Source organism: Podospora pseudoanserina, chromosome 1, assembly GCF_035222485.1.
Source record: "Podospora pseudoanserina strain CBS 124.78 chromosome 1, whole genome shotgun sequence".
Classification (NCBI taxonomy): Eukaryota; Fungi; Ascomycota; class Sordariomycetes; order Sordariales; family Podosporaceae; genus Podospora; species Podospora pseudoanserina.
In genome coordinates this window covers 7,584,260-7,610,631 of record NC_085920.1, presented here as the reverse complement: position 1 = coordinate 7,610,631, position 26,372 = coordinate 7,584,260, and the positions used below count along the sequence as shown (strand labels likewise).

At 53.5% G+C, this 26,372-nt stretch overlaps 7 protein-coding genes across 7 annotated transcripts; 2 read left to right on the top strand and 5 right to left on the bottom strand.

Moving 5' to 3' along the window:
• Positions 1 to 1,916: 1,916 nt before the first annotated feature.
• On the bottom strand, positions 1,917 to 2,183 carry QC764_121220 (uncharacterized protein; the record flags this gene model as incomplete). Its single annotated transcript, XM_062943380.1, has 1 exon — positions 1,917 to 2,183. The coding sequence occupies one exon, from the start codon at positions 2,181 to 2,183 to the stop codon at positions 1,917 to 1,919; it is 267 nt and encodes an 88-aa protein (XP_062806473.1).
• A 718-nt stretch (positions 2,184 to 2,901) lies between these two features.
• QC764_121218 (uncharacterized protein) lies at positions 2,902 to 4,758 on the bottom strand (the record flags this gene model as incomplete). Its single annotated transcript, XM_062943379.1, has 2 exons — positions 3,111 to 4,758; positions 2,902 to 3,044 (listed from the first exon to the last, which is right to left on the bottom strand). Exons 1-2 carry the CDS (start codon positions 3,181 to 3,183, stop codon positions 2,902 to 2,904), a joined length of 216 nt encoding a protein of 71 aa, XP_062806472.1. The 5' UTR covers positions 3,184 to 4,758.
• QC764_121210 (uncharacterized protein) lies at positions 4,699 to 8,578 on the top strand. Its single transcript, XM_062943378.1, has 3 exons — positions 4,699 to 5,484; positions 5,543 to 8,294; positions 8,354 to 8,578. The coding sequence occupies exons 1-2, from the start codon at positions 5,338 to 5,340 to the stop codon at positions 5,858 to 5,860; spliced, it is 465 nt and encodes a 154-aa protein (XP_062806471.1). The 5' UTR covers positions 4,699 to 5,337; the 3' UTR covers positions 5,861 to 8,294; positions 8,354 to 8,578.
• Positions 8,579 to 8,882: 304 nt separating this feature from the next.
• QC764_121200 (uncharacterized protein) lies at positions 8,883 to 12,011 on the top strand. The gene is made up of 3 exons (XM_062943377.1): positions 8,883 to 10,089; positions 10,647 to 10,836; positions 10,919 to 12,011. Exons 1-3 carry the CDS (start codon positions 9,873 to 9,875, stop codon positions 11,712 to 11,714), a joined length of 1,203 nt encoding a protein of 400 aa, XP_062806470.1. The 5' UTR covers positions 8,883 to 9,872; the 3' UTR covers positions 11,715 to 12,011.
• Positions 12,012 to 13,029: 1,018 nt separating this feature from the next.
• On the bottom strand, positions 13,030 to 16,825 carry QC764_121180 (uncharacterized protein). The gene is made up of 3 exons (XM_062943376.1): positions 14,925 to 16,825; positions 14,551 to 14,849; positions 13,030 to 14,429 (listed from the first exon to the last, which is right to left on the bottom strand). Exons 1-3 carry the CDS (start codon positions 15,003 to 15,005, stop codon positions 13,034 to 13,036), a joined length of 1,776 nt encoding a protein of 591 aa, XP_062806469.1. The 5' UTR covers positions 15,006 to 16,825; the 3' UTR covers positions 13,030 to 13,033.
• A 1,351-nt stretch (positions 16,826 to 18,176) lies between these two features.
• Positions 18,177 to 21,425, bottom strand: TAD2 (tRNA(adenine34) deaminase). The gene is made up of 3 exons (XM_062943375.1): positions 19,880 to 21,425; positions 18,590 to 19,427; positions 18,177 to 18,531 (listed from the first exon to the last, which is right to left on the bottom strand). The coding sequence occupies exons 1-3, from the start codon at positions 20,729 to 20,731 to the stop codon at positions 18,308 to 18,310; spliced, it is 1,914 nt and encodes a 637-aa protein (XP_062806468.1). The 5' UTR covers positions 20,732 to 21,425; the 3' UTR covers positions 18,177 to 18,307.
• Positions 21,426 to 21,935: 510 nt separating this feature from the next.
• QC764_0024900 (uncharacterized protein) lies at positions 21,936 to 24,098 on the bottom strand (the record flags this gene model as incomplete). Its single annotated transcript, XM_062940098.1, has 1 exon — positions 21,936 to 24,098. One exon carries the CDS (start codon positions 24,096 to 24,098, stop codon positions 21,936 to 21,938), a length of 2,163 nt encoding a protein of 720 aa, XP_062806467.1.
• Between the last annotated feature and the right edge of the window lie 2,274 nt (positions 24,099 to 26,372).

The following is a 26,372-nucleotide window of genomic DNA, read 5'->3' as shown; positions in this document are numbered from 1 at the left end:
AGCACCCGCCACAAGCCCCTTTTCTGACAGATTCTGATGCTGGAGCTGGAGGGCAGTCAGTCACATCCCACCTCCTTGAATTGACCAATCACGAATGCCTTGAAGAGCCTCAAAAGATCGACCCATCACCATCACACCTCATGTCGAAAGCCGTACTCTCTGGTTCCTGTGCCCGGCATCCGATGCCGGATCTCATACATTGCGCGCCCTTTTTCATGGTATTGCGGGGGTGCCGCACATGGTCGTGGAAGATGGCCCCAGATGTGCCACGTGAAAGCATTCTTTCCACTTACACTCGAGAATTGTCATTCAGACTGAGAAGAAGCCGGACCGGCAAGCTCTTTGCTGCCTTTTGGTTCCGCCTGAACAATGGCCCATCCCCGAGTTCCTTTTCCCGGAAGATTGCGATGGACGCCTTAGGAGGACGCCGAAACGTGTTGGAAGCCTTGCCGCCGGCGTCTAGAGAGCCTTTTCTCATGTTCAGTCAACCTTCAATCCCAAAGAGCGGTCTGTGTAAGGCAACCGGCCCATCCCGTGGAAGCCTGAAAACCAACAACCCTCCCCATGCCGGATCTGAAACTTCCACGGTGGCCGCTGTGTGTACCCTCCTTCCTGATCCGTCAAGAAAAGAGCCCTCGCATTCAGCCTCTTCTGTCCATAAGGACCACGACTGGTGAACAGCCCAACTACCGCTTTCCGGCATGGTGCCACGGCAAAGCCCGAGGTGAAAATAAGTTGTGCCAAGAGATATAAGGCGTAGCTTTCTTCCTTCTCTGGTGGTGGCCCGGACGTCGACCGCCCAGTCGTCATCCCGCTGCTTCTCGGTCACAAAATGATTGAGCCCCTTGCCCCATTCCCAACACTTTTGTCTCTTCTTGCCTCACTGTTGGGATCAGACACCACAACGCCCCTTTTCTCTTTGGTAGATGGTGCGAGTCTCAATCATGCGGGACCACACGCTTCGCCACCGCAATGTAAGTCATCCCTCCTGCCATTTTCTCCCATCCCGACAGCCTCACCGGCAACAATTACCGCAAAATTCACCAATCCCTCTGCCATTCAACTTCGTTATGCTGTGTGTCCACAAATTTCCCGTCTCCATCCAGCCATCGGTTGATAAGCCTGTGGCCAGGGCAAGCTTCGTGGTTGTCGCCTGGAAAGTACGGAAACCATCATCATCATCATCATCATCATCATCATCATCATCATCATCATCAATCACAACCATGATTCAATGGTTCGAAGCGGGAAGGTTTCAAGCAGAAATAATGGCAAATTCAAGACTAGAGCCTGCGCTAAGTGACAAGGGTGACAAGCCGACAGAAGTAAAAGAAGACGGAGAAGCGAAAAAGCAGGAAAAAAAAAAAGAATTGATGAAAATAGAACCAAATCTGTATCGACGAGAAATGTGAAGCAAAAGGAGAAAGGTGGTGATGGGTTCAGAAAAGAAAATAGCCCTAGTAAAAGTTGGAGATAACGAGAAACCGGGGCGATGCTGTGATGTGACAAGAGAGCAGAGAAAAAAACCGAAGAAACTCCAAAGAAAAAAAAAACAAGATAAGGGAAAAGAAAACAGGAAGAAAAACCAGACATCCAACCATAACAAAAAGCCTAAACCCTGTCTAAATTCATGCTCCTTCTATCCCAAAACACCATGCCTGTGGTTGAAATGACACAGAAGAGTCCCAAAAGATGCGTGAACCGTGTGTCCCAAGACCACCAAAAACAGGGTATCAAAGCTTTCCTCTAGCCCGCCACCGTCTGCTGTATTTTTGACTTCCCTGATTGCTGACCATGCTTGCGTGTTGATTGGCGATTTTAATGCAACTTCTGAACCAGAGCAGACGGTCATGTGAACCTCATGTGAAGTCATTAAGTTGACATGCTCGAGAGGTGAACTCCAAAAGTGAAAAAGTTCAAGGCTCTCTACGCACCCACTCCTGCCTGGTAGGGCAGTAGCCACAAGCAATATGTTGACAGTGCATGTTCAGACACTGAGGTGTAGTCGATGACGTGTACGTGCCGGCACCGCAGTCGTGACAATTCCAGAAGGTCTCGAGGTAATATCCCCCATTGTCCTGGGCACCATAATTGGCAGGCTGACCGGTCCCGGATCTCGAGCTCCCGGATTTGGAGGAGCCTGACTTGGAGTGTTTGCGTGAGTCCGACGAGCTGTGCGCCATTGTTGCAAAATTAAAAGATGTCAGGAGGGATTGAGTTGGGATATGATAAGACGAAGCTGATCTTGCGATGATGATCAAGAGACTGATGATGCTCACAAGACATAGACTTCTTGGGTAGAGCCCTGTTTTATAGTTCATTTTTTGCAGACAACGACAATCTTGACAGGCAGCTCAGTTCCAAGGTGGCTTGGAAAGAAGGCGACTGGCATTTCCCGTGGAAAACCAGCACAAGAGATGGCAGTTCCACCAGGGAACGAGGCATTCTGCTCCATGACTGTCCTCATTTCCAACAGTGCCACCATGCGATTTGTTCATGGAAGTTGAACGATTGGTAGTTCAACAGACGCGGAAATCGGTGAGGGATAGACCAGTGACCTCGATAGACCTTCCGAGGCGAGTCTCCGTCGCCAATGGGCTCCTCGGTGAGCTATGAACGGTGGCGATGCCGTGGAAGCGAGCCCAAGGTCGTCCCTGAGAAGACAAAAGGTCCCACAAAGTGTAGAGGGACCCAAAAGCGATGATAACTCCCCTGCGGTCACCGTAGTGCAACTTCAACCAAAATGACGTATGGCCAGCTCCAGTTGGCTTCTTGGGGAGTCATCGTTGAGTCGCCGGCTACATTAGAAGTGATGGGCAAAGGGGGCTCATCTTTGCCCAGGGCCCAGGTCCATGCGTTACCCATCCGAGGACAAGAGCAAAAAGGGCGGGTCCGAGGTGCTCAAAACACCCAAATAGTTCCGGAAGGGTAAATGCCCGGCAACTTTTGGGTGTTTGATAGCAGTTGGTTCCTGTGGTAGGAGATGCGTAATCTTGGAGTGACATGTAAGCGACGGGATTCTGTCGGGCCAAAACCCGGCAAGGCTGTATACAAGATGCAGTGTCAGCAATGTGCGAGCTGGGAAAGAGATTCTTCCAAGATTAACTTACAGCTTGTGCCCCGTACATGTCCATCGATTGCTAAACGTTTCTCTGTGTCATATATCGAAGCATGTTGAAGCATGTGGTGTGCGAGAATGGTGAGCGGCTCCCGGGGAAACAGATGCAGCCACCTCGGTGAGCAGCCTGCAGTGCCTTTCGGTCATGGGACCTAGCCCTGCTATCCCCACGAGCGACAAATCCCCATGTAGAAATTGGAATTTCAAGAGCCCCTTGTATCGAGCGGTTGAGAAGACTGCCAAGTACAAGACCCATGCTCCGTGGTTGGAATACCAGTACAAACCATCAAGTCGATCGTGACAGGACAGGTAAAGAGACGACCGGTGAAACAAAGCCAGGGAACCTTTGCGAACGACTGGAAACCCTGGCAAATCGAGACCATTGTTGCGTGGCGCTGTTGTACAGAGGGAGACGTGTTGGTCCAGCTTGGTGCTGACAGTTGATGTTTGTTCTTGTCCTTGCTCTCTGGTACTTGAGACCTTTCAACCAGACAGAATTTCCCGATCTATCAAACAATAACAAGGAAGGGGAGGCCATAGTAAGCTCTCTAGAAACATCAGATCGAGCATTCTCGACCTTCCGGAGGCGATAGGCCTTCGCGTGGTCTGCTCTTTGTCCTTAAATAAACGTTCTCCACGGGGCTCTCGGTTCATTTGATCTCGAACAGAGCCGCATTTTCGGTCTCACTATAATTAGCTAGCTTCGCCCGGTCAGTCTTGGTTTTGTTATGCTTGGCCATGATATTCGTTCCCATGATTGGACATTTACTGTGTGTAGTATATGTCCACGTGTAGCAAGGCCATGTGTATGTGCTGGACAACACATATCGTCGGCGTAACTAGGGGCTCTAGTGTAAGTGTACACCGACCTCAGAGATGTCCACGCGTAGCTTCCATGTGCGGCTCTGTTTCGTTTTTGGTTGGCTCTAACCGCCCGAGTATGACAGGAACTCAACTACCGGACCTTGGGAAATCTCTGGAGTCTGCCCATCATGTGGGAATGTCAACACAAGGTGTCTTGTGTTTTGGTTGCATTCGGTACAGAAAGCATTCGAAGGTCCCGGGAAGGCAATTCGGCCGCGTGAGGAAACTCGGCCAACACGGCTGTAGGGCTTTCACCATGGCTGGGTTTTGTGGAACCGGTGAAATGGATTTTCGAGTTCGATTCAGGACTCCGGGTCGGCCTGTTCAGACTTTGAACACCAGGACATTGCCATTGCCCTTTACTGAGAGTCAAGAGTTCCCAGGTATAACTCATGGTCCAATGTGATGATTGCCTCATCCAGTGGCGAGAGGACCTGGACAGAAAGCGGCGACTGGTCTCATCGTGAGAACAGGCCGATGTGGTTTGATGGGAGGCAAGATGGAAAAATCCACGTTGTAAGGATGTATCAAGCGTATGTTTATGTTTCCGGGCGAAGCCTGTCTGTGTCAAATCAGAATGGCAATCAACCTGGCGACAACTCGTCCCAGACCGACCTCCGTCCTCGTCAGTCAGGGAAACAGACTGCGGGCCAATAGCGAGAAAAAGCCGTAAGATCCGGATGAGCTTCTGAAACTGAGTATGGGCTGAAACCAAACTGCCGGTATTTTGCGCCAAACAATCAGAGCTCGAAACGTTGCAAAGTGTCGAGATCGCGATCTCACAGACGAGCTGAATGGTGGGGATCACACAACCCCGCTGGCATCTGCCAAGTAGTCCGTGCGCACCGCCTAAGCTCACCAGATGAACCCTTGCCCAGATGCAAGTGCCGCCCTTGTCAGTGACAGCATCGCTGCCGAGCTACGTCATTGGCGCAAATGTCGGGAGCGGTCACGTTCATCCCATGTTTCAACAGCCCATTTCGGAGGGCTTTTTTGAACACTTCTTCCACCGGCCCAGACCACGACCTGCTTGGCTTCAACCTCTTCGCAATCCTTTGTTGGGTATTTTTCTGGACCACAGGGGATCCACCATTCCCTCCAGTTGTCCCCGCCGATCAAAGCAGCCACTTGCCTGCTCGCGAACTATCGTCGCGCCGGCTCGTCTTGGCAAAAAGATCTCTTCTTGTTGTGTTTTTTTCTTGCTGTTGTGACCCCGACCTCCTCTCACGCCGTCGTCTGATCACGCAGGCGGAACACTTGGAATAAAACGTGCAGACCGTCCGCTCGTCTTTTGCAACTCTATTTTCTCGCCACGAACCAAAACCACACGTCATACAAGTGGCTGATACGACAAAATGGCGATTGGGAATTTCACGCTGAGCTATATGCTCTTCACAATCCTCCACTTCTGCCAGTTTGTCCTCGCCATTGCCGTCTGCGCTCTCTATGGCGTCGAACTGGACCGCGCCCGTAAGGCGAACGTGAGCGGTGATTCCAAATGGGTATGCATATCTTCCCTTTTTCCGCCCCATCCACTCGCAACCTGACAGTACATACCAGATCTACGCAGAAGTAGTAGGCGGCCTCTCCGCCCTGACAGCCCTCCTCTACTGCATCCCCTACATCCTCCGCTTCGCCGCCATCTGGGTCTGGAACCTCGTGCTCTTCATCCTCTGGATCGTCCTCTTTGGCATCTTTGGCAAAATGTACATCAATGAGAACCCAGAGGGCAACCACGACATTGTGCGCATGCGGAGCGCCGTCTGGGTCGTCCTTGCCAACGCCATCCTCTGGCTCGTCAGCTTCATCGCCAACCTGACCTACTGGTGGATGCACAAGGAGAGGAGGAGCAGGTTTACCAGCCGGGCCAAGGTTTAGGAGGCATGGTTGGATAGGGAGAAGGGTGTTTGGAGGTGATTTCGGCAAGTTGGAAAGGAGCGCCGAGTCATCGAGGGGCCAATGTTGGCTTTGTGGACCACATGTTGGAAGAGGGATCATGGTGAATTGTCCTGTCTGGGTGTTCACATCGTGGTAAGCGCGCAGCCTTTTGACGGAATTGGTATGCGAGGGCGTGATGGATCAGGGGTAGGGATGGATGGTAATGATGGTTTCTGGGTAAAACGATACGATACCCCTCTTGGTTGGAACGCGACCACCCGATACCGTATTGAATATTTTTAATAATGTAATTTTTCCAGGTTTTCCAGTCTGGGCAACGGTAATAATGATGTTTCTATCTGGTGGTTGGAGGAAGACAGTGAAGTTTGGGTTGTAGTCTACTTACACAGCGGTAACAAACTTACCAGGCCACGCAACGGTGTAGCTTCGCGCCATGCAAACAAACGGCCAGCCCCCGAGATGCTCCCGGTCCACGCGTCTATTGGGGTGACAAGATCGGAGAGGTTTCGTTCCATGTCATCTTGTGATCTCCCTCAACCTGTCCCTGGGAGGTAGGTAGATAGATGTATGACGAGATACATTTGTCGATCTCCTTCCCACCGCGCTAGCCCTCATCTCGGGGGCCAACAGACGAAACCAACTCTGACAGGATGAAAACTCCGTGGAGTTTTTCATGCCGATGCCATCTCCTCGTACCGACCATGACCATGAAGGTCGCTGACTTCTTTGATGCGCAGGGTTGGCTCGCTGCCGTCCGGATCTCACGATCCTCGCTTATCGCTCGGCACCTGGCCGACCACCAGGCAGGGGGCAGAACGGAGATATAAATAATTCCTCCCCAATCGATGGTGACGTCACTGATACTGCCAAAAAAGTTTCATCGCCAGACATTCGAGAGGTGTTTAACTGAATCTGCTCGGAAAATGTTGCTGTGTTGAGAGGACTGAGACCTCTGTCTTGGAATACCCTGGCAGTTAGTCTCAGTCACTATTATTTCCACAGGGAAAACGTTCACCACAACCGCTGTCAGCCAGGCAACTTTTCTTGCGAGTCGGAGAGCGGGGACACGCTCCGCAACTCCGACTTGGGAACCTTTCCTGGCAAGAAAAAGTACCCATACATACCGACAAAAAACAAAAAAAAAAACAAAAAAAAAAGAAAGACCGCCCAGGCAGCTTGCCGTCAACGGGATACCGTGTAACGCACCAGGAGATGGATCAACAACAGAAGCGGGCAACCGTCCGGCGGCTAAGCCCTCGACGGTAGGGTCGCCAGCGGCGCGGGTCCTTTCCGAACCAGCGAGCAAGACATATGTGAACGCTCAAACGGAGAGAAAAAAAAAATAAAGGTGGAAGAAATGTAGAGGATCCACGAGAGATCGGCAATGCACCGCCCGTTGGGTTGCTAGACAGAGATAACCAACCCGCTCGGATCGAACCATTATGACCAGATCACTTCCAGGATACCCGGCTGGAACCCCCGCGTGTGATGTCTCCCCGGTGCCGGGCCTCGCATTCGGAAGCGGCGCCCATCAACCGGCGAGGTTTGGTCCTGACCGTGGTGTTGAGACGTTCACCATGGCCAACCACTGCGCCGGGTCCAGGTTTGCGAGACTAGCTACTCCTGTGAAGTTGTCGGTCCCATGTACAACAACTGGATAGGAAGACTCGCATGGAAGCTCGCATTCCATATTCCCAAGGAACGGGCTTCCCTTCTGCTTCCGGACTAGCAATGCCGATTACCCATGGGCCTTGCATCAAAGAGAGGAGCCCACGGAGCCTTACCGCTTGGCAGACACTCGACCAGGCGCCGGGCATTTACCACTTGGCGATGGATGCGGCTGTCCACACGTATCAGACTGTTCCCACCAAGCGCATTCGCGCCTAAAAGCCGCTATCTCAACGCTTGCTTGACAGACCCTTCTTTGGTCGCTATGAGCGATATTATACGGCATATGCAGCCGGCCACGATAGGGAATGTAGCAGTATTCGTTCCCAGCCAAACGTTGGATGGCATGGCTGCACGTCTTTGTTGAAGTTGCGTACCCCACCCCTCCTTCACAATGTTCGCAGCGATCAAGCTGTCGTCAGCCCTCTTCCCCTAAGGGCAAGGGAGTCACATTGCGTGTCTTCACGGTCTGGAATTGGTGAACTGGCATAGATAGTAAGGTCGGAACGCATCTGTAGTGCAGGCAAATTCTCATGAAAATGGCTTGGATATGCGCTGATAGCCTGATGGCATTATCAATGAAGAAGCGCCACATCCGCTCTGGGGAGGATCGTCAGCCATCTCCACCTGGACACGAACAACAAGAAAAAAGAAAGAGGCGACAGAAGGAACATTCGTTCCGTTTTGGACTGCGTTAGCGTGCTGTGGGGTTATGGCCATGGGATTCTGCGAGATATCCATCCTTGTATGTACATATACCAGGCCGGTCTTGCGTTCTTGTGTCTCTGAAAATGCGCCGCTCAGGACTACAGCATCGTATTTCGGCGTGATGTGAGAGGCCCGATGTAGGTGATCGGATACATGGACTTCCTGCGTCGATATAAGACGTAGGATTGTGTTCTTGCACCCTGTCTTTTGCTCCACGTACAGGCGATGGTGGGCGTGACGTTATAACTGCGATATAGCCCCATCACCGCAACCCAGGTGTCCCACACACACATGAGGCGGCCCGGACGGACCCTGGCTCCCTGAGCGTGTGGCGGGTCATCAGGGTTCAGTGACAGGGATCTCATAAAAGAAAGTAACAGTACAACCGTCAAAAACAGGTTGTCAGGGTATCAGGGACCGGCGTGAAAAAAGAAGGTGAGTGAGGGGGAGGAGGGAGGAGGGGCGGAGGGAGTGGACTCTCAGTGAGGATGCAGGAACCTTGCCCTTGTTGATAGGTATGGAGCATATCCGACTTCCCCAACCACCGGCAGCTTTGGGCTTCTTGGAAAGAGATATGAATACAGCCGTGTTCCCAGGCGGCTTCAACTTTCTTGGGTTGCGGTTTCGCGTCGTCCCACATTTTCCCTTTCCCTGCCATGCAACTTCAACCGTCCCTCGTCCGTCTAAGCGAACCGCCAGTATCAGCGGGATACACCAGGTCGAAGCTTCACCTCCCCCCACCATAAATTCCATGCGGCTCCCTGGCACTTCTTTCTCTTCGCTGCGCTTCTCAGTTTGGTGTCGTCGACCCGAGGCGAGGGGTGTTTGTTTAGAGGGTTGTCAGCAGGCCAGCTTGACACACACATGACCTTGAACCCAGACGGTTAGGTCGACATCACAACAAGGCAGTTTCCAGACTGTTCACTTGCTTGTAATCATCCTCGAACCGTTGCCGTCGTCGAATCCACCTCCTCTTCGGCAACCCACCTCCTTTACCGACCGCAAGCCCGAACGTCACCGACTGCGACCGACCCGATATTGACCACCCACTCTGACCATTGTTTTCTCGAACTTCTGACGCACATGTATGCTCGGGTTGTGTATCCACGGAGAACCTGCCAGCAGCGCACATTGATTAGCTCACTGGACACCGGTATGTGGGTTTGGTTTGACTTACACAGGCGAGTGGCGGGACATCTGTATGACCGAACCGTGGGTGACGGGCGTCATCCAACCTGTCATGCGGACTGCAAGGAGAAAGTTTGGACCCTGTGGAACATTTCGAGATGCTGAGCGTGTGGACGGGACCGGTCGAACCTTCCTGTCAGTGGAGGTTCTGAGGCAGGAGACGCTCCGCAACCCTGGACGTTTCACCCATAGGGCAGGGCTCTCTCCACACCTACACGTCTTGCATCAGAGATATCTTCGATTTCTTATCTGATCTTTGACGTCGGACGAACGTGTGTGGCAACAGAAAGTCAGAATCTCTCTTGCTAACAAACTGTCTCCGGGTGTTATCATCACACAGCCCCTCAAATAGTTCAAACTTGACCCTCTATCTCGAACGATCGACGACACCAATCTCCAGCAAGGCTCACTCTCAACATCCATCGCCATGAAGCGATCTGTGACAGACCGGTCGTGGAGGCTGCCTCTACAGCTGAGGCGGCAGGCCATGCATCGACGAACCTACTCAGACTCGTCGGAAGCATCCCATTGCTCTCGCGCATCATCGAGCTCCGAAGATCAGTTTGCCTTCTCGCCAGCTACCGAGAACCCGCCAACTCGAAGTGTTACATCCAACTTCACGGCTTCCCTTGACCAGACTGCCGGTACGTATACCTTAGCTCGCATTGTCCTCCATTGACTACCTCGACATTTCTCAGCCGACAAGTAAACGGCCAGCAGCTATTCAACCCCGACACAGCCCATACCCTCTCCTGGGGTCGAATTCCCAATTTCCCCTCGATCCATGATGGTGGAATGCCGAGCAAATCCGGGGTGCAGAGTCAACATCTCTGACTGGGCGGCTTCGGATGGCGTGGCTTGCATTCACAGCGGCGTGGGTGCCGTCAAACGCTACTCTCCAGTGAGACATGCGTCGGTTGCATCAGTGCTGAAGCGGTTGCGTCAACGCTTAACCCCTCCTGGTTCTTTGGCCGTCTTGTTGGGGGACAATAGACTTTCTGCAGCGGACCAGGCGTCCCACTACAGGCTTAAAGCCGGAGCGGCCAGCTTCGGCGGCTCCCGAGCCGTCTCCATTGAAACCCCGTTGATGTTGCAATGGTTGTTCCATGCCCCCACTGCGTCATACATAGCATTCCAGTCAAGCTTTCTCACTCACCAGCCACGAGATCACTTGCATCATGCTGATTACTTGCCTGTATAGATATCAACTCCGAGGCCCGTTTCTCCGCCGATGTGGCAGGTCCATCAGTCGACACACCCCAAGGAAGTTCGAGCAGCAAAAGCAGGCCAATTGCCATCGAGATACCATCATTTCGCAGACACGATACTGTTACGGGTGTGGACGCTTCGCTTCCGCCGGCCCCCTTGTCAGGACGAGGTGATATCCCTGGGTAAGCAGATCCCCTGAACTCCAAGTCAATCTGGCCACCACCGGGCCAATCGTGTGCCGACTTGAACGCTCATTCAATACAGAGGATACTTCCCTCTCCACGAAGATCCCCAATCCCGGGTCACTATTCCCCATCCATTCCACAACGACGCCGACATGGCCAGACAATACTCCTGGCAAAAGGCTGCCGAGTCCACGACCAATCGGGCGGCGAGCCCCTTGTCCATGAGCATGAGCACCTCGACCAGAAACGAAACCGATCACTTCCCCTTTTCTGAGCGCTCGAAAACAACTGCGCTCACTGCTCACACCCCCGCAACGTCGTATATCCCAATGGGCCACCACGCTGGCATTGCGTTACCTCTTGGAAAATACTACCCCACGAACTGGGAGAGACGCCACGGCAAGAGTTCCCAGCAGCAGCGGCCCTCGACACCGGCAAAGCCCGCTTCCTCGGCTGGCCACGAGTCTCAGGGGCAAAAGCTGCGTCGGGAACAAGGGCATGCCCGATCCGGCTCTGAAGTCAAACGCCGTATCCAACAATACCAGCGTGACATGGTTGCGCAGGCCACGATGGCTGCGAGGTCAGTGGTAGCTAACAGTGCTGCTCTTCCAGCAGCCATCGGAGGGCCTGATGGGTTCTTCGGTGCCAGTCAGTTGAAGACGAAGCCGAAATCCCCCCGTCTGGCACCGCTCGGCAGTCCCGGACCCGTCACACCAATGTCGCTGGAGGGCGAGGACGGCGGTTACCTGACACTCGGTCGACCCATGACAGGTGCCGATGCCGAGCGTCAAGCCGCCGAGCTAGAAAAGGCTATGCGTGCCGACGAGGCGAGACGGAACAACTCGCATTCTTCACCAGGCGCTCTATCTGTTTAAACATCCTTTTCCACCGCATAGCTTTTGGCTTATTTCATTTGTTGGTTCTGGACACTGCTATGCATCATCATCACTTTGCACATCGCCGGTAACACCAAAAAAAAAAAGGGCACAAACGGAAAAAAAGGATTTTCTGTTTTTTTTTTTTTTTTTTTTGTGTTTCACATCATTTGATACCCCCCTTCACAGAGAACAATAGAGCGCGCGGCCGCGGCAACGGCGGGACTGAGATGGAAACAGGCAGGATAGGGGCGTATACTCATTTGCACGTTTACATAGATTTCTTTTTTGGTAGGGGTTTATGAGAATATGCTCTACTGGCTAGTACTTGGCGTTTTGGTGGCAACGATATCATCATGATGTACGTGCAGTGATTTGTTGTGTGGGATCAAACCCCATTGCTAAGTCTCCAACTCCTTCACACACAAACAAAACCCCCTGCTGCGGAACTTGCTACAGGTAGACCTCTTCCTATGAAGAGCAGCATTCATTTTTTTAATTTTTTTTTTTTTTTAAAAAAAAAAAGATGTGGTACTGTTCCTGCTTGTTTACCCCGGGGAGGGGAGTATTTCGAAGATGCGGGGAGGAAATGATTTATATCTCCCCTTGACACCAAAGCAGAAAATCTCGAGTCAAGCGGTCTGGGTTTATTAAGGGCAAAAGTACAGACAGAGCACGTGAGGAAGTCGTGGTTGGCCGGGAGGTTTCCCATCACTCAACTCACTCTCAATTGCCCAACTGGACGACGACGATCTTTTACAGAAAAAAAAAAAAAAAAACAAAAAAAAGCAAACCATTTTCCCCATTCGAGGCTTCACCACTTCCATCGACATCCAAGAGCCAGATCATCAATTTTGCTTTTGGATCGCCATCGCCATACACGCCGGGAAAGAGGCTCCATCAAGCGCCGGCGTCGGGTGTCGAGGAAAGGCAAGCAAACTTTTATAAAGTCAGGTGGTATATTTTTTAACTAGCTGGACAGACAAACCACCGCGTTTCCTGGCTGTCATGGAAACGCACGGACGGACGCCAAACAGCAAACAGCAAACAGCTCAACACACATGTTCATCTGATGAACAACAGCTGGACAGCATATTTCCAATGCTTCATCATTCCAAACTTTTTCTCATTGCATCAGGGGTATCAAGCTCAACCCTTTCCTCACTCATGTCGACATGGTAACCCACCCACCCACCCATCCATTAAAACCAATATGTATATATATATATATATATAACCCACCGTATTCCAAACACTCTCATGATGATTCAACAGCAAATTAAAAAATCCAACGCCCTCCCTCCCGCAGCAAACCGGGTTTACGCAACCTTCTCAGGCTTGCCCTCGCCAGCAACAGCATTCACCCCCTTGTCGCTCCCAGCATCCTTTCCCTCAATCTTCTCCGTCACCCCCTCGGTGGAAGCAGGGCTGCCGGGAATCTCGTGCTCCTTTCTCCAGAAATCCTTCTTGCCGCTCGCCAACCTCTTCATCCAGGGAGGGATGACACCCCCAGTCTGGCTCCAGCTCCAGGGCTCCTTCTCCTCAAAGTTGGGCGGCACAATCCTGCCGCCGGAAGCCTTGGCGATGATCCAAACAAGCGAGTTGATCAGGATGTACAGGCAGATGCCCGCGATCAGACCGTCAGCGATGGAGTAGGTGAAGGGCATGATGGCGATGCAGATGAAGGCTGGCACGGCGTCACCAATGTACTTCCAGTTGATGTCCACAACGGCTTGCACCATCATGGACCCGACGAGGACGAGCACGCAGCCGGTGGCCCAGGGCGGGATGGACGCAAAGATGGGGGCGAAGAAGATGGAGATGAAGAAGCAGAGACCTGTCCACATGGCCGTGAGGCCGGTCTTGCCGCCTTCTCCGATACCGGCGCCGGACTCGACAAAGGCGGTGACGGGAGGGGTGCCCAAGATGGCGCCGATGACAATGGTGATCGAGTCGACCATGTAAGCGATGGTGGAGCCCTCAAAGTCCTGGGTGACGGGGTCGACGAGGCTGGCGTAACGAGCCATCGAATACAACGTACCCGTGGTGTCCAGGATGTCGACGTACAAGAACGTGATGAGGGCGAGGCCAAAAGCACCGCCGTCCGCACCCGAGATGTTGAAGTCGACCACGTTCAGCACGTTCTGGATAGGGTGAAAGTCGACAACCTTCTTGAAGAAGTTGAAGTTGTTGGTGCCGAGTTCGGTGTAGGGGAAGTAGGTGACGGGGGTGCCACGGGGCCAAGAGATGATGGACACGAGAATGATACCGGCGATGATGGCGCCCTTGACGCGGTAGAGCATGAGCATAGCTGTGAAGACACCGCCGCAGAAGATGCCGATCCACATCATGGGGCTGCGCATCTTGACGCTGTCGGGGCATTTGCCGTCCGCAATGTCAGCCTCGAGACAGCCGGCAAGCTGAATGGGCACGGCCTGTCCGGGCAGGACGAGACCGATACCTTGAGCGTAAGTCAAACCGATGATTGTCAAGAACAGACCGATACCGACAGAGGTGGCGAGCTTGATGCAGCGAGGGATGGCGCGAGCGAGCCATTGGCGCATGCCGAGGAGAGCGAGAGCGAAGAAGATGAATCCTTCAATGAAGATAGCCGTGAGAGCGGTTTGGAAGGGAACACTGTTTTCGCCGTTGAAACCGACGACGGTGTAGGCAAAGTAGGCGTTCAAACCCATACCAGGAGCAATACCGACTGGCCTGTTGGTTGCGCAAAGAACGAAGTCAGTCAGTCTTCCATACATCACCCCCCTTTATCTTTGGCTGGGGTTTTTTTTTTATAAAAAAAAAGAAAAAAAAAAGAAGAAAAAAAGAAACATACAGGTTGGCGAGCAGACCCATGAAAAAGGTTCCCATGGCAGAAGTAGCAGCAGTGGCAGTGATCAAGTCCTTCTTGATCTCGGTCTTGCAGAGCTGGTAATCAAGGTTGAACAGAGGTGAGGAGGTGTTGGTGATCTTGCAGTAGGGATCTGCACTGTTGGGTCCGTTGGAGCAGACGCAAGTACCGCCGCTGTCGGCAACGATGTTGGCGTTGACGGCGATGATGTAGGCCATGGCGAAGAAAGTCGCAAGGCCGGCACGGAACTCGGTGAGGAACTGGGACCCCTTTCTTTCCTTGGGCTGTTTATTGACATTGCTTGTAAGAACTCTGGGTCTTTCTTGCTCTCTTGCTCCCTCTCATCGGAGATGGCTCACATGTCCAGATCCTTCCAACTGAAACCAGTAGCCAACCGAGCTGGCGGCAACCCGTTGGTTGATGTTGTCTTTCCAACCCATGATGTCCGATTCTCTACCAGGTGAGTCGGGGTGTGGTGTTGGATAAGGGTATTCGGCTTGGGGCGAGCAGCTGACGGTCTCGACGATGGTGGTGCGGAGTGACGGGAGCTTCAAAAAACCTATCCTGTGTGGTGGAGTCTTTTTTGGGCTTGATGAGTAAGAGGCCGAAGGGGAGAAACAAGCTTTTTCCTAAGGGTCAGCCTGATGGGGGAGGCCGTGGCTGGCGACGTCAAGGTCGAGGATCACCGTCAGGGCCGAAGCTCTCGTGCTGCTTCTGCTGCAAAAGAAGAGCTCGAGGAGGCACGAGGTGGCATCGAGGGATCGGGAGCGGCGATTCATCTTTTTATCATTTTTCTGGGAAAACGGGGACCCTGAGTGCAGGCTGTACACGCTAAGTATTTCCCAGAAGAAAAAAAATCCCTTATCTCTGGGGAAACTAGGGCAACTTGGAGGGTTGCCCATCCATCCATCTCTCTCGCTACGCATCACGGCTCAGGTCCCGCCACCCTCACCGGGGCGAGCTTGCCTGGGAAACATGGAACATGATGTCTCGATAGGCTTGGCGTAGTGGGGATGAGATGCAGGATTGGTGACGGCGGCGCCAATGCCATGCGAACATGCAGCTTCCGCCCGCAGGTGTGGGTGGTACCGTATCTTTCCAGTAGCTGTTCCCCCACTCCCATTGCCCAGCACTTTTGGATTCGGAGTGTATCAGCCCCCAAGAGGCTGGTTTCTGTGTCTCCTGTGGTGTTGCGCGAGAAAAGAAGAGAGGAAAAAAGAAAGAAAAACAAGGAGGCTTCCGAAGCGGTGCGAAGTTGTGTGACGGCGGCGATATCCACCGTGTAAAAGCCGGCCGTCTCCACCCGCTATGGAATTTTTTTCTTTTTTTTCTTTTCGAGATCTTTTCCATCTCTGCCACCCACCACACATCTCTTGAGACTTTTGCGATGACGGCGGCGCTACGAACACAGTCATCCGATCCGGGAGCACTCTAGGAATACAATTAAGTTTTCCTATCAAGTAACAGGCCGTCCGTCATTGGGTGGCAATGACCCCTACGAAGACGGATGAACGGCCTGATCCTGTCTGGCCTCATTCCTGATGTGCGGTAGTGCCAGAAGTTGAAAGCGGGGAACGCCTATCTTTGGGGAGGCGGCGGCCAAGATAAACGGTGCCTCGGTCGGGCGAGCGTCCTAAAACGGGACCTAGCGGGTGGGCCAAGAGCTCCAAAGCTTCTCTTGCATGTCTTTCTTCCTTTTGGGCCATCATCAGATGCAGAAGTGGTTTTGACATGGACTGAGGAATGCGACAAGACAGCCCTTATATCGTGATGACATTGCGGGGAGAGAGACGGACGCTGGAGAACTGTCACTCTGAAGCCAACCATTGCCCCCAACGACCCAACGATTTCCACACCTGGGGTCTCGAGTCTCTCGCTCCTCCTCCGGAGCTGGCCCCCCACCCATCTATCTATCTATCTCACCATCTCACCACCTCACCACAACCTTTATCACCGGCTGCTGCCGTATTTGACCACCCCAAACAGGGCGGTACTGCGAAACAGCCAAACTCTTAAACCCATTTCATCTCATGCCCATAACGTGTTCTCGACCGGTCGAATACAAAACCACCGTTTTTTCTTCCCAACACGTGCTGCTGGCCCCGACCAACCGGGCAATCCATCCCGGCCGTCACCCCGCAAACCGGGACCACCCGGCCTTCCTTTTCCCGGCCTTCCCGCTTTCCACCGGGGCGGAGCACAAACCCTCAATGCCGAGACCTGCGTTCAAACACAATGCCGAGATCTTCGCTTTCCTTCGAGTCGTACAACGGGGTAAAACAACCCCTCCCCTTCCCCCCCCTTTCCAAAAAAAAAAACCCAAAAAAATAAAAAACAAGAAAAAAAATAAAACCAAGATTGTTTGTTTGTCGTTCAACATGATCGATCTTTGATAAGATTGATATCAAATTCCACACCAGTCCAAGCCAGGGCCGTCGGCGAGATGCGACACCCAAAACCGGCCCCCTCCCATTCGCCCTTCGCTGACCTCCTATCAACCGCCAAGGATCTACAGCGGCTTGTCCCCCCCCCTCCCTCCCTCCCAACCCCCAAATGTCCCTGGCTGGCTCCCTGTTGCATCCCCACTTCCCGGTCCCTGTGCCTCGATGATGAATGATAATGGCGTGGGATATAGACAGACAGACAGACAGACAGACAGACAGACAGACAGACAGACAGACAGACAGACAGACAGACAGACAGACAGACAGACAGACAGACAGACAGACAGACAAGAGACAGCCAGGCTCAGCTCTCTTTGACATATTGACGTCTGCGAGTGCACGATCAGCTATAATCAAACCTCAAACAAAAACAACGGGGAACCAAATCCCCCGGCACTTTGAGGAGAAGTGAGAAAGAAACCCCGAACGACGGGGGATCCGACACACACTAACTACATGTCTTGCCCCCCCCGGCCGATTTTTCCTATCCACAATTCTGACATATGCAAACCAAGCTCCTCCTTTGCTTTCCCAAACAATCGAAGAAGGGTCCAAATCCTAGAGGGGAGGGGGGTTGGTTGGCTGGGCTCCCCGAGCTGATAAGGCTCAACCTCTCATTCGCCAGCTCAAACAGCTCAGGCTTGCAACCATCTTGGTAAGGGGGGGGGGGAGGGCAGCTAGCTGGTTGGAGATGAGGGGAATACATTGATTTCCTTCCCGTCTGGTTGGTTACCTGAACATGAAAGTGGTCACGGCTTGGATCATGTGTGGGTGTGAACTGGGGTTGCTTCAACTTCATCTCCTCCAAGTGTGGGCAGCCAGGCTCGTGACCACGAGTCCTCGATTATCACCAAGTATCACAACCCCAAAACTCAAAACATAACAGCCACTAACCCCTCTACCTCAGACATATATGTATTTGCAAAGGCAAGGGAAGGGCGGTCACTTCAAACATCTTCGGGTCAACACTGAACCATCATCTCAAAACCCTAATGCATTCCCAACAAGCCGTGAGGCAGAAATAAATCTAGGGATATCTGCGAGTGCTTGGCTAGTCTAAAGGTCAGCACCAACAAACAAACAAACAAACAAACAAACAAACAAATAACCATGTGTGAAAATGCTTCCCTCCCCCCAATGTTCCTATCCACCCAACATCTTCCTGTCCCGTCCCCAAATACCAAATGCCCTCATGATGATTTTCATTTTTAAACTCCAGAGTAATGCAATCCGTCCTCCCTCGCATATTCTTACACTGCACCCACACTCCCGTCAATTCATGCTATCATCACAACCCCTCAAGCCGTGATAACCTCATTCTCCTTATTCTCATCCCCAGCCAGAGGACAAGTCTCCATGATCGGCGTCCCAACAGCTTCGGGCGTCTCAGCCCCACCATTGCAGTCACCTGGCGGAGGAGCCGTAGAGTTGGGGTCGATCATAGGTCCCCCAGCATGACCGTCCCTCTCCATCATAGCCGCCAACCTCGCAGCCCTGCCTTCCTTCTTTCTCGGGACAGGAGCTGTTTTGTCCCTGTCAGCATCAACCCTTCTTTGCGGTCCTCCCCAGAGAAAACATACCTCGATTATTCTCCTGCACATAAAACTGCCTCAGCAGCGTGACAGCCTCATCCCTCCCCCACCCCCCCTCGGCCTCATACCCACGCTCGACATTGCCCCCGTCCCCCGGCAAATGCGACGTGTCAATCGGGTCGAGCACACTATTGTCCGGACCCCCCTTCACCTCTTCGTCAGGACTCAAAACCTCCCGACTTTCTTGTCCTGCCATCACAGGCGCTCCTCCAGCCTTCGCCGCGTCGGTCGTGACATCGGCACTCGACACCGGCCTCCGCTCCAGCACCGGTCTCGCAAGTCCCTTCCCATTCCTCGGCGCGGGCGAAGGCGGCGCGCTCGCCATCGAGTGAGGCGAGTTCTTGTGGATCCGGAAAACACCCCCCGTCCCACCGAACTTGTCGTTGACCGCTCCAAAATACACCTTCTTGATCTTGAGCTGCCTCAGCAGGCTCGCGCACATGACGCAGGGTTCAACCGTGACGTAGAGAATAGATTCCTGGATGACCGAGGGATCAACACGCGGAGCCGGGTGAAGTTTCTGGCCGTAGGGAAAGAGATGCCCATCACGGGGGTCAACGTCACCCCAGAGAGCATCTTCCTCGTCGACTTCCGGCTGCTGGGAGTTGGTCTTGTCGCCGAGAGGGACGATGGCCTTGACAGGACGGGCAGGTTCGGTGTCGGCCTCGGATGCGAAGGACAACAGCGCACAAATGGCCATGAGCTCGGCGTGACGGGTGCCGTTACGGCTGACATTGGTTGCGTTCATGCCCCGGGCGATGACACGTCCGTTGTGCACGAGCACGCAGCCAACCGGTGTTTCGTTTGTTCGGAGGGCAAGTCGGGCCTGCGGTGGACAGGTTAGCAAGCGATGGTCAAGCCATGCCGGTGATACGAGTGAGTGAAGAGGCTGAGCGTGTCAAGGTAGGACATGCCGAAGACCGATGCAGCCGACAGCAGCAAAGTCTGATGCGAGCCAACAGTCGTGTAACCAGACTAATGGAGGGGATCCCGAAGCCTTGTGTAAATGAAACAAAAAAAAAAGCAGCCTAACATATCTCATTCCGGAAATCCATCTTTCCAAAACGAGAGGTTAATGGCAGGGGGAGGGGACAACAGGTGCCTGCGAGTAGAGAGCCAATCCAACAAGTCGGGGCTGATGTCTGACTGTCCGCATGCCTGATATTTCATCTGACCATAGCTCACAAACTCTCAACAACCACCTCTTGGGTGGAAACACAAGACGAAAAAAAAAAAGAAAAAAAAAAGAGAAAAAAAAAAGGGAAATTTGAAACCTACCATATCCAACGCCTCCCTCATGAACCCACTGTGAACAGCCCTCTCAGCAGCCTGCTCAGGTGTCTCTTCCTTCTCCAGAATGCGCAGCGTCTCGTCACCGAGTTGAATCGTAGGCGGCGGCATCTCCTTCAGCTTACTAGTCTGCGAGATGCTGTGAGTCAACGGGACAGCAGGAGCGCGGGTCACCTCCTGAGTGGCCAGCGCCTCGTCGCCGCCGAAGATGTCGGGTAGAGCGCCGTTAGACTGAACAAAACTTCCCTTGCTCAAAGCCGCAGTGCCGCCGTTCTCGGCGGGAGCGGCGGTCGAGCCAGCACCAGCATTTCCATCCGAAGCCGAAAGAACACGATTGCTAGCAGCAGCACTCTCCTGGAGGCTCAAGCGGGAAACGCCGTTGGCGACCGCGTCGGTCGAATTGGCGGTCGTAACGGCAGGGTTGGCAGCAGAAGCCGCAGGGGCATTCTCCTTCAACGAGGCCGGGCCGAACCTTGGCATGGCCGGGACGACCTTGGGGAGAGGTGCATTGTTCGACAACGTCTGCTGCTGCCGCGAGGAGGCAGAGGAGGAGTCCCCAGCCATTGTCAAGTCGGTGTTGTCGGCGCCGCTATCTTGGTTGGCATGAAGGTCGGCTTGGTCGTTGTCGGCAGTGTTGTTGCAATTTCCAAGAGAGCCGGCAGCAGGAGCAGAAGTACGGGGAAGAGTTGGCGAGCTCGGCCGGTGGGGGGATGATGTCGCTGCTGAAAGAAGTGCGAGTGCCTGTCGAAAGACGCCGGCGGGGAACCATAGGAGAGCCTGCAAAACGGCAAAGGCTTTGAGGCCAGTGGCCGCAAGGGCTTGGAACAGAGTGACTGCCATTTTTGCTCTCGGATGCGTGGGCCCTTTTTCGACTCACAAGACAGGTTTGCAGTCACGGCCTGGCCTGGCCTGGCACACACACCCGCCCTGAAAGACCAGAATGCCAGGGAAAACAGGAAGGTGTTTCCGGTAAACGACAGAGTGCTGGAGAGTAGGGACTAATGCTGAGGAGCCGGCAAGGGCTATTCTTTGAGAGGAACGATGCACTCGCAGGATGTGTTTGGAGTCTTCTCGCCTTCCTTCTCTCCTTCCTTGAGAAAGTTGAGATGCGATGTTTTGGCTCACGGGATCGGCCCAGGCAGAAAGAAACCCCCTTGTCTGGAGGGCAGTTGGCGTCACTTGAGGGCTTTCTGCCTCATACGGGCTGGAAAAAGCAGTCTGGGAACATGGAATGGTCAGACAGGGCCCAGACAGACATGATGAGGAGTGAAAACCGAGTGAACAACATCTCGGGCCCACTTTGTGTGTTCCTTGTGCAGCAATTTCCTGTGGGTCGCGGCAGAAAAATGACTGGACCTTCTGTGTTCGCCAGGTACCCCCGGTATATGCACGCCACGGTTTCTCTCCCAACGTTCGTTTGCATAAAGGCTCGCTTTGTTGCATACCCAATAACGGACGACTGCTGTTTGCTTCTGTTGACATCCAGAAGGCCACTGTCTCCTTTTCACCAGATGATGCCTTGAGACAGACTTGGGAGAGTAGACATGTCCAAGCCTGTCTCATCTTGTTTTTTCTGGTCATTCTGTAAAGATGAATAGCTTTCCCCCAACATGTCACATCACATCACAGCAAAGGAACTTATTAGTTTTTTTTTTTTTTTTTTTCGTTTTTAATTTCGATGGCCTGCAGAGGGGCCTCTATTGTCAAGTCTGAAAGAAAAAAAGAGCAAACACTCCCTGTACTAGCTAACACTATCCCGAACGGAATCCAGCGAAATAGCAATCATGCTAATAGCAGAAAACAAAGCATCGCTCCCATCATCAGTACCAGGCATCTCCACAGTCCACCTAGCCATCCATTCCCAAACGACGTCGAGGAAATGAACGACCGACATGTTCCGAAATCCGTTGTAAAACCAAACCCTGGGTATCATATGCCAAACCAAACAAATGCGCTCGCTAATGTCAACATGCAAAAACATCACTACATCCTCATATCTTTTTTCCCCACACCTGCAGCAACATCCACCAGACCACCCATGGTACTACACCATGATGGATGGTCTGGCGTAGCCAATTGATCGGAGGAGTCTTCTCCCCCGTTGAGATGCCCTCGACTGAACCCCCTGAGAGGCAGAGCCGAGGGCCTGGATCTTGGCCATTGGTATTTGCAAGCGTTTCGAGGCGACCGAGGTCGCCCCCGGGACTCCACAACACCACAGTGCTATGTAGCCCAAAGATAGAGTCATGATGCTCAGTATGTTGGCGAGGCTGTCGACTTGACCCCCAGGATGCGTCCCATAAGACGCGCAGAGTATCGAAACAAGACCGAGCACGACAAGCTGAGAAAGACGCGCCATGGACGGCTGGAAGCCTTCCTGGGCAGCGTCCTTCACGGCAGGTTGACGTCGTGTCGGGGAGTTTGCGACCATCATCGTCGCCAATACCGCCTTTACCCCATCGAAGCACTGCTTGACACGGCTTTGTTTGCCAGACTTTGGTTGAATTCCAAGGTCGGCAGATACGCCGCCGCAGCTGCCACCCACGATTTCCTCCACACAGCATCGGCCATCGATGGCAGCCGTGCTTGTTGTGGTGGCAATCGGTGTTATGGCGACAGAGTGCCCAGGTACGCCTGACTGGAGAACAGTGCCCGTGTTCATCGCAGTCGTGCGCAGCAGGGGTGCCGGTGAGGGTGATGGTGATGGTGATGGTGATGGTGAGCTTACCCTCCTGGCTCCGGTGGATGTGCTCGGACTAACCGACGACTGGACGTCGTGGGCAACCGTGCTGTCATCCTGGCCGGTGTATAAGGTCTGTTGAACTGCTTGCAGGTAGACCTCGGTGCCGGCGGCGGAGGAGGAGCGGTGGTCTGCGCGTAGGGCCTCAGGAACATGTCGTACCGGCTCAGAGTGGCGCTCAGATTCGTAGTAGTAATCAGAGCTGTTCTGATCCGCTAGGACCAGGTTGTGGCTTGAGCCGGGATGAACCTGCTGCTGTTGTTGATAGGACGGGCCACTGTATTTGGCGCTGGACGAGGCGGCAGCGTGTCGGCTGCCAACATCAGTCTGCTGGAAGATGGGGTCCTCATCATAGTAGCTGGACGCGGGTGAGTAGAGGTTGAAGTCGACATAGCTGGTTCCAAGGTCGACGCCAGGGTTCATGTAAGGAAGAAGGTTCTCCGGTGCATCCACAAGGAGAGTGGCGGGCGAGGCGGTGGCGGGTGCCGGAGTGAAAGGAGTGAATACTTGCGAAGGCGAAGTGGCGGAAGAAGAGCCAGAGCTGGGGTTGTAGAAGCTCTGGGAGTCGGTGAAAGCGTCGAAGAGAGGGTCGTTGAAGGTGAAGTCGGTAGGGAGAACGACAGGGTCTTGCTCCACAATGAAGTCGTTCCAGAGGTTCTCCAGGTCAGCATCGAACGCTACCGGGAGGGAGGTGGTGGTCTCGGGCGCCGCGGCGAAAGCGTTGGCAACGAGCTGGTCAGTTGGCACGGAAGGCTGCTGCTCGGACTTCCTGGCCTTCTTTGCAGACTTCTTCTGCTCGGATGGGGAAGTGGAGGCTTGAGAAGCAGAGCGCTTCCTGTGGCTAGGGTCGCAGCGGACCTTCTTCTTGCGGCAGGCATCGCATGCCTTGATGATTCTCATCAGGTGAGCATGGTCGCGCTGCTCCTTGGTCTTGCATCCGCGAGAAGCCGAGTTGGTGACGTCCTTGCCGTCCTTGGTCATGATCCGCATTCCCGGGTGGCTGGAGAAGTCAATGGTGTGCTGGCGGGAAGCAGTGGCCTTCTTGGAGGTGGAGGCAGGAGTGAACTCCTCAAAGGAGGCGACGGGAGCAAAGGAGACAGGCGACTGAGCCCAGCTCTGGTCAGAGGTGACGGGGGAAGTGTCGTAGCCGGACGCATAGCCGGAGTCGTAGATGGCGGAGCCGACGGGGGAGGCGGTGACGGCAGGGGAGAAGGAGGAGGTGGCGGGGACGGGGTAGAACTTGATGGTCTCTCCGGTCTGGCGAGCATACTCGAAGAAGTCCATCGAGACGTGCGCTCTCTTGTCCTTGATGGACGCAGGGCCTGGAAGGAAAGCGTGGATCATCGCATCGAGCTCAGGGGTTCCGACCTGGGGCAGCCACTGGAGGGCCGCCCCTAGAGCCGGCTGGTAGACCGAGAAGCCATGGAAGGCTGTCCCGGCCGAGCCGTTCTGGGCCATGTTGGCCATCGCGTTGAACGGTTGCGTTGTACGTACTGTGTCAAACGCAACCCCGTGACGAGTTGAGGATGCAGGTTGGTGTGGAGATATGTCAGGAGTCTCGGGCTGGGATTGGTTACCAGCGTGTTTGACAAGGTGTGATGTCGGAATCAACTGTGATGTGATTTCGAAGTGTGGGTGTCGTGGTGGTGGTGGTGGTGGTGGTGGTGGTGGTGGTGTGGGATGGAAGATGTTTTCGTCCAAAGGAGGAGGTGTTTGGTGGACTTGAAGCTGAGGTCTGTGTGTTGCCAACTTGGTTGGGGATTTTGGTGCTTACAATCCGTGTGTGATGGGAATTGTGAAGCCCTGGTTGATTGGCGTGTGGCTTCTCTAACAGACACAACTATCGGCAGGAGGCAAAACTCTTTGGTAAAATGGCAAAGTTGAGTTGGTGGCACACACACAACAACTGTAGGAGTAGATGTGTGGATGTGTGCGTGTGTGTGTGTGGTGCAAGCAACAAGAAGAGAGCAAAAGACGACAGGGGGATGAAGAGTTCCGGCTGCCTGTTGGTAAGGTTTGTTTGAACTGACTGTGAAGCGTTTCCGCGGCGGGCAGTGCAAAGTGCAAGTGCAAAAACAAGTGCTGGGAAGCAATTGAACAACACTATTTCGAACCTCCAGGTACCGGTAGAGAGAGAGAAAAAGAAGAGAAAAAGACAAGAGCTTCGTCCGAAGGAGTCAGGCCGATATTTCACTGCTTGAATTCCAACAACAAGGTTGCGTGAACCAGGCCAGTCATCAAGGCGCAGCGAAGGTTGATCCCCCAGTATTTCGGCGAGTCGAATTAGGACTAGCGTGGTTCAATCTGGGAGTGGGGCTGTGTACTTGGTGTCTGATCTTATTTCTGTCCCGGCTTCCTCTTTGCGGGAGCATCACCAGATGGCCATGGTGAACCTTTACAGTGGCAACATCCCCCCAAAAGCTTCTTTCACCACCTGAAAAGGTCATTTTACACCTGGCCTCGTCGCTACAATCTACCGTGAAACCACTCCGGCCCCCATCCCTCTTATATCCCCCCCGTCCCCACCACCCCGTCCTCAATTCCAATCCTCCCAGTTCTACAAAATATTCCTCTCCCACCTGGTACCATCTCCCGTGCTGGGGTGGCTTGCATGGTTGCACTTCACGGCGAGCGCCTTCACACGGAATGGTGCGGACCCGCCTCTGCACCACTTCCCCAGGAGGCCGTATCCTTTCCACCATCCAACTGGCACACCTTCTCCAACCGGCATTCGTTCCCTCTCGATTGGTTGGATGCGACGGATGAGTCAAGGGGAAATATCCCCATTAACAAGGAGAGTTTGCGTAGTGGCACGCTTCATCGATCCAACGACGTAACCACCATCATGGTTACGGTTGCGGTTGCGGTGTGGTTGTGGTTGTGGTTGTGGTTGTGGTTGTGGTTGTGGTTGTGGTTGTGGTTGTTGTTGTTGTTCTTTGAGATGCCCACTATCTGCAAAGATCTTTTTTTTTCCCTAGCGAGCCTGCCGTTTCCACCGTGTTGTTAGGGGTCCATCCCATCAGTACTCTCTTCCATTGACGTTCATCAATCACCTCCACCTCGTCAAGACAATGGCCCACGAGTTTCTCGTGAGCGGATATCCCTCAGGCCGATCAGCCTGGGCTGCCTCATTCCTCCATTCCTAATAGACTTTTTGAAGCCTCTACATACTCTATGCTTTGCCGCTAGACTCCGATCCCATCGTCAAATTGAGGCTCTCCCCCACAAGGTTGAAGACGACCTCACAGACCCTCCTCTCCCTCGAACATGTGGGGGTGTGGAGAGGGCCAGCCCAGCCCAGCCCAGCCGGCCAAACACACACCCGCCAAGAAACAGCCCCTTTTGCTCTCTTATCACTCCTCCTCCTTTCCCCTTGTACCAAACCCGACAACCTGCATTCGATCAAGTTGACTCAAAGTCCTCAAAGGCGCCATCAAGGTCAACAAGCCCATCTCACATCTCCAGCTCGATGACTCTTTCCCTTCCCCGCACTTTAAACCGATGAGGTGGTTGTGATGCACCACCTTCCACCGTCTTTCTGCCGGCTGTCGGTTCCTGTCCAATGCAATCTCGCAGTTGCGTGGCAGTGTTCAAGCTTTCGATCCCAACCGCTACTCCTGCAAGGTCACACAAACAAGCCTCGCTCTCTTTTGATTAAGCAATGTGACAGGCGGGATTTACCCATACTTGGAGTTACTGGCATGAAACGATCTGTAGGCAGTAGGCATGATGCGATATTGA

Excerpts from the sequence above, each read along its gene's own strand:
- TAD2 (XM_062943375.1), bottom strand. The coding sequence starts at position 20,731 with ATGGCAGTCACTCTGTTCCAAGCCCTTGCGGCCACTGGCCTCAAAGCC. Across the intron at positions 19,428-19,879 it reads TGAGGGAGGCGTTGGATATG|GCCCGACTTGCCCTCCGAAC; the intron begins GTAGGTTTCAAA and ends TGTCCACCGCAG. Across the intron at positions 18,532-18,589 it reads TGTGCAGGAGAATAATCGAG|CTCCTGTCCCGAGAAAGAAG; the intron begins GTATGTTTTCTC and ends GGGACAAAACAG.
- QC764_121200 (XM_062943377.1), top strand. The coding sequence starts at position 9,873 with ATGAAGCGATCTGTGACAGACCGGTCGTGGAGGCTGCCTCTACAGCTG. Across the intron at positions 10,090-10,646 it reads TTCCCTTGACCAGACTGCCG|ATATCAACTCCGAGGCCCGT; the intron begins GTACGTATACCT and ends TTGCCTGTATAG. Across the intron at positions 10,837-10,918 it reads GGACGAGGTGATATCCCTGG|AGGATACTTCCCTCTCCACG; the intron begins GTAAGCAGATCC and ends CATTCAATACAG.
- QC764_121180 (XM_062943376.1), bottom strand. The coding sequence starts at position 15,005 with ATGGGTTGGAAAGACAACATCAACCAACGGGTTGCCGCCAGCTCGGTT. Across the intron at positions 14,850-14,924 it reads AGTTGGAAGGATCTGGACAT|CCCAAGGAAAGAAAGGGGTC; the intron begins GTGAGCCATCTC and ends GTCAATAAACAG. Across the intron at positions 14,430-14,550 it reads ATGGGTCTGCTCGCCAACCT|GCCAGTCGGTATTGCTCCTG; the intron begins GTATGTTTCTTT and ends CGCAACCAACAG.
- QC764_121210 (XM_062943378.1), top strand. The coding sequence starts at position 5,338 with ATGGCGATTGGGAATTTCACGCTGAGCTATATGCTCTTCACAATCCTC. Across the intron at positions 5,485-5,542 it reads TGAGCGGTGATTCCAAATGG|ATCTACGCAGAAGTAGTAGG; the intron begins GTATGCATATCT and ends AGTACATACCAG.